Source organism: Coregonus lavaretus (genome assembly GCF_964263955.1).
Source record: "Coregonus lavaretus genome assembly, contig: HAP1_SCAFFOLD_1619, whole genome shotgun sequence".
Lineage (NCBI taxonomy): Eukaryota > Metazoa > Chordata > Actinopteri > Salmoniformes > Salmonidae > Coregonus > Coregonus lavaretus.
In genome coordinates this window covers 1-2,500 of record NW_028157960.1, presented here as the reverse complement: position 1 = coordinate 2,500, position 2,500 = coordinate 1, and the positions used below count along the sequence as shown (strand labels likewise).

At 53.4% G+C, this 2,500-nt stretch overlaps 1 protein-coding gene across 1 annotated transcript in view; it reads right to left on the bottom strand.

Moving 5' to 3' along the window:
• LOC311124601 (receptor-type tyrosine-protein phosphatase S-like) overlaps window positions 1–2,379 on the bottom strand; it is a gene marked incomplete at its 5' end in the record, with an annotated part of 19,747 nt that extends 17,368 nt beyond the window's left edge. Inside the window, one exon of the mRNA XM_084198716.1 lies at window positions 2,201–2,379. Coding sequence (XP_084054842.1) covers window positions 2,201–2,379 — 179 coding nt within the window. The remainder of the gene's footprint in view (window positions 1–2,200) is intronic.
• Between the last annotated feature and the right edge of the window lie 121 nt (window positions 2,380–2,500).

The window sequence follows — 2,500 nt, the reverse complement described above, 5'->3', positions numbered from 1 at the left end:
CCCCTCTCTCCTCCTCCATCTCTCCCTCTATCCTCCTACCATCTCTCCCTCTCTACTCCTCCATCTCTCTCCCCATCTCTCCCTCTCAATTCCTCCATCTCTCTTCCCATCTCTCCCTCACTATTCCTCCATCTCTCTCCCCATCTCTCCCTCTCTATTCCTCCACTCTCTCCCCATCTCTCCCTCTCTATTCCGCCATCTCTCCCCATCTCTCCCTCTCTACTCCTCCATCTCTCTCTCCATCTCTCCCCATCTCTCCATCTCTATTCCTCCATCTCTCTCCCCATCTCTCCATCTCTACTCCTCCATCTCTCTCCCCATCTCTCCCTCTCTACTCCTCCATCTCTCCATCTCTACTCCTCCATCTCTCTCCCCATCTCTCCCTCTCTACTCCTCCATCTCTCTCTCCATCTCTCCCCATCTCTCCATCTCTATTCCTCCATCTCTCTCCCCATCTCTCCATCTCTACTCCTCCATCCTCTCTCCCCATCTCTCCCTCTCTACTCCTCCATCTCTCTCCCCATCTCTCCCTCTCTACTCCTCCATCTCTCTCTCCATCTCTCCCCATCTCTCCATCTCTATTCCTCCATCTCTCTCCCCATCTCTCCATCTCTACTCCTCCATCTCTCTCCCCATCTCTCCCTCTCTACTCCTCCATCTCTCCATCTCTACTCCTCCATCTCTCTCCCCATCTCTCCCTCTCTACTCCTCCATCTCTCTCTCCATCTCTCCCCATCTCTCCATCTCTATTCCTCCATCTCTCTCCCCATCTCTCCATCTCTACTCCTCCATCTCTCTCCCCATCTCTCCCTCTCTACTCCTCCATCTCTCTCCCCATCTCTCCCTCTCTACTCCTCCATCTCTCTCTCCATCTCTCCCCATCTCTCCATCTCTATTCCTCCATCTCTCTCCCCATCTCTCCATCTCTACTCCTCCATCTCTCTCCCCATCTCTCCCTCTCTCCTCCTCCATCTCTCTCCCCATCTCTCCCTCTCTACTCCTCCATCTCTCTCTCCATCTCTCCATCTCTACTCCTCCATCTCTCTCCCCATCTCTCCCTCTCTACTCCTCCATCTCTCTCTCCATCTCTCCCCATCTCTCCATCTCTATTCCTCCATCTCTCTCCCCATCTCTCCATCTCTACTCCTCCATCTCTCTCCCCATCTCTCCCTCTCTACTCCTCCATCTCTCTCCCCATCTCTCCCTCTCTACTCCTCCATCTCTCTCCCCATCTCTCCCTCTCTACTCCTCCATCTCTCCTCCATCTCTCCTCCTCCATCTCTCCCTCTCTCCTCCTCCATCTCTCTCCCTCTCTCCTCCTCCATCTCTCTCCCCATCTCTCCCTCTCTACTCCTCCATCTCTCCTCCATCTCTCCTCCATCTCTCTCCCTCTCTACTCCTCCATCTCTCTCCCCATCTCTCCCTCTCTACTCCTCCATCTCTCTCCCCATCTCTCCATCTCTACTCCTCCATCTCTCTCCCCATCTCTTCCTCTCTACTCCTCCATCTCTCTCTCCATCTCTCCATCTCTACTCCTCCATCTCTCTCCCCATCTCTCCCTCTCTACTCCTCCATCTCTCTCTCCATCTCTCCCCATCTCTCCATCTCTATTCCTCCATCTCTCTCCCCATCTCTCCCTCTCTCCTCCTCCATCTCTCTCCCCATCTCTCCCTCTCTCCTCCTCCATCTCTCTCCCCATCTCTCCCTCTCTACTCCTCCATCTCTCTCCCCATCTCTCCATCTCTCCACTGTGTGAGGCCACATTTAATCTCTGTCCTCTTAGAAAGGCTCGTAGCCTTATAAGCTAACAGGCCATGTCAGCACAGGTCATGGTTTCAACATGGAGCGGTTAATCAACACCCAGGGATGTCTGAGACAGAGACGTCTGAGGATGGATGGACACATTGATTGGACTGATCCAGTCCCGGAGGGCCACAGTGTGTGAAGAAAGAGCTGACAGAAGGAGACAGGTTTGGCCCACCCTAGTCTGACCCAGCTACCCAAGACAGTCAGTGAATCTCAACTGCATTGACTTGATTCCTCGCGTCCTTCTCAAACCCATTGGGTGAGAATGTTAAAGGGTCCCTCCCCTCTAAGGAGAGAGGAAGCAAGGAATCAAGTCAATGCAAATGAGATTCTCCCCGTGTCTATAATGATTCCTAAATCAATTCACACAATTATAGCTGCTTCTCCTCCTAACCTGTAGCCGTCGATGCAGCTGGCGTTGATGTAGTCAGACCCCTCCACTCCTCTGATAGGCTGCAGACACACGCGTGTCGACTCGAAGGGCATGATGTTCACCAGCCGGTTCTTGAACTTATTGCAGGGCAGGTTGGCACTGATGAACCTGGAGGTGTGGGCTTTGGAGTTGGCCAGTCTCTGTGAGCGAGGGAGGAAATAAGAAGGGGAGGAGAACAGGAGGAAGGGAGAGAACATGAGCGAGGAGGGGAGAGAGATGGAGGAGGGGGAGAGAGATGGGAGGAGGGGAGAGAGGAGGAGG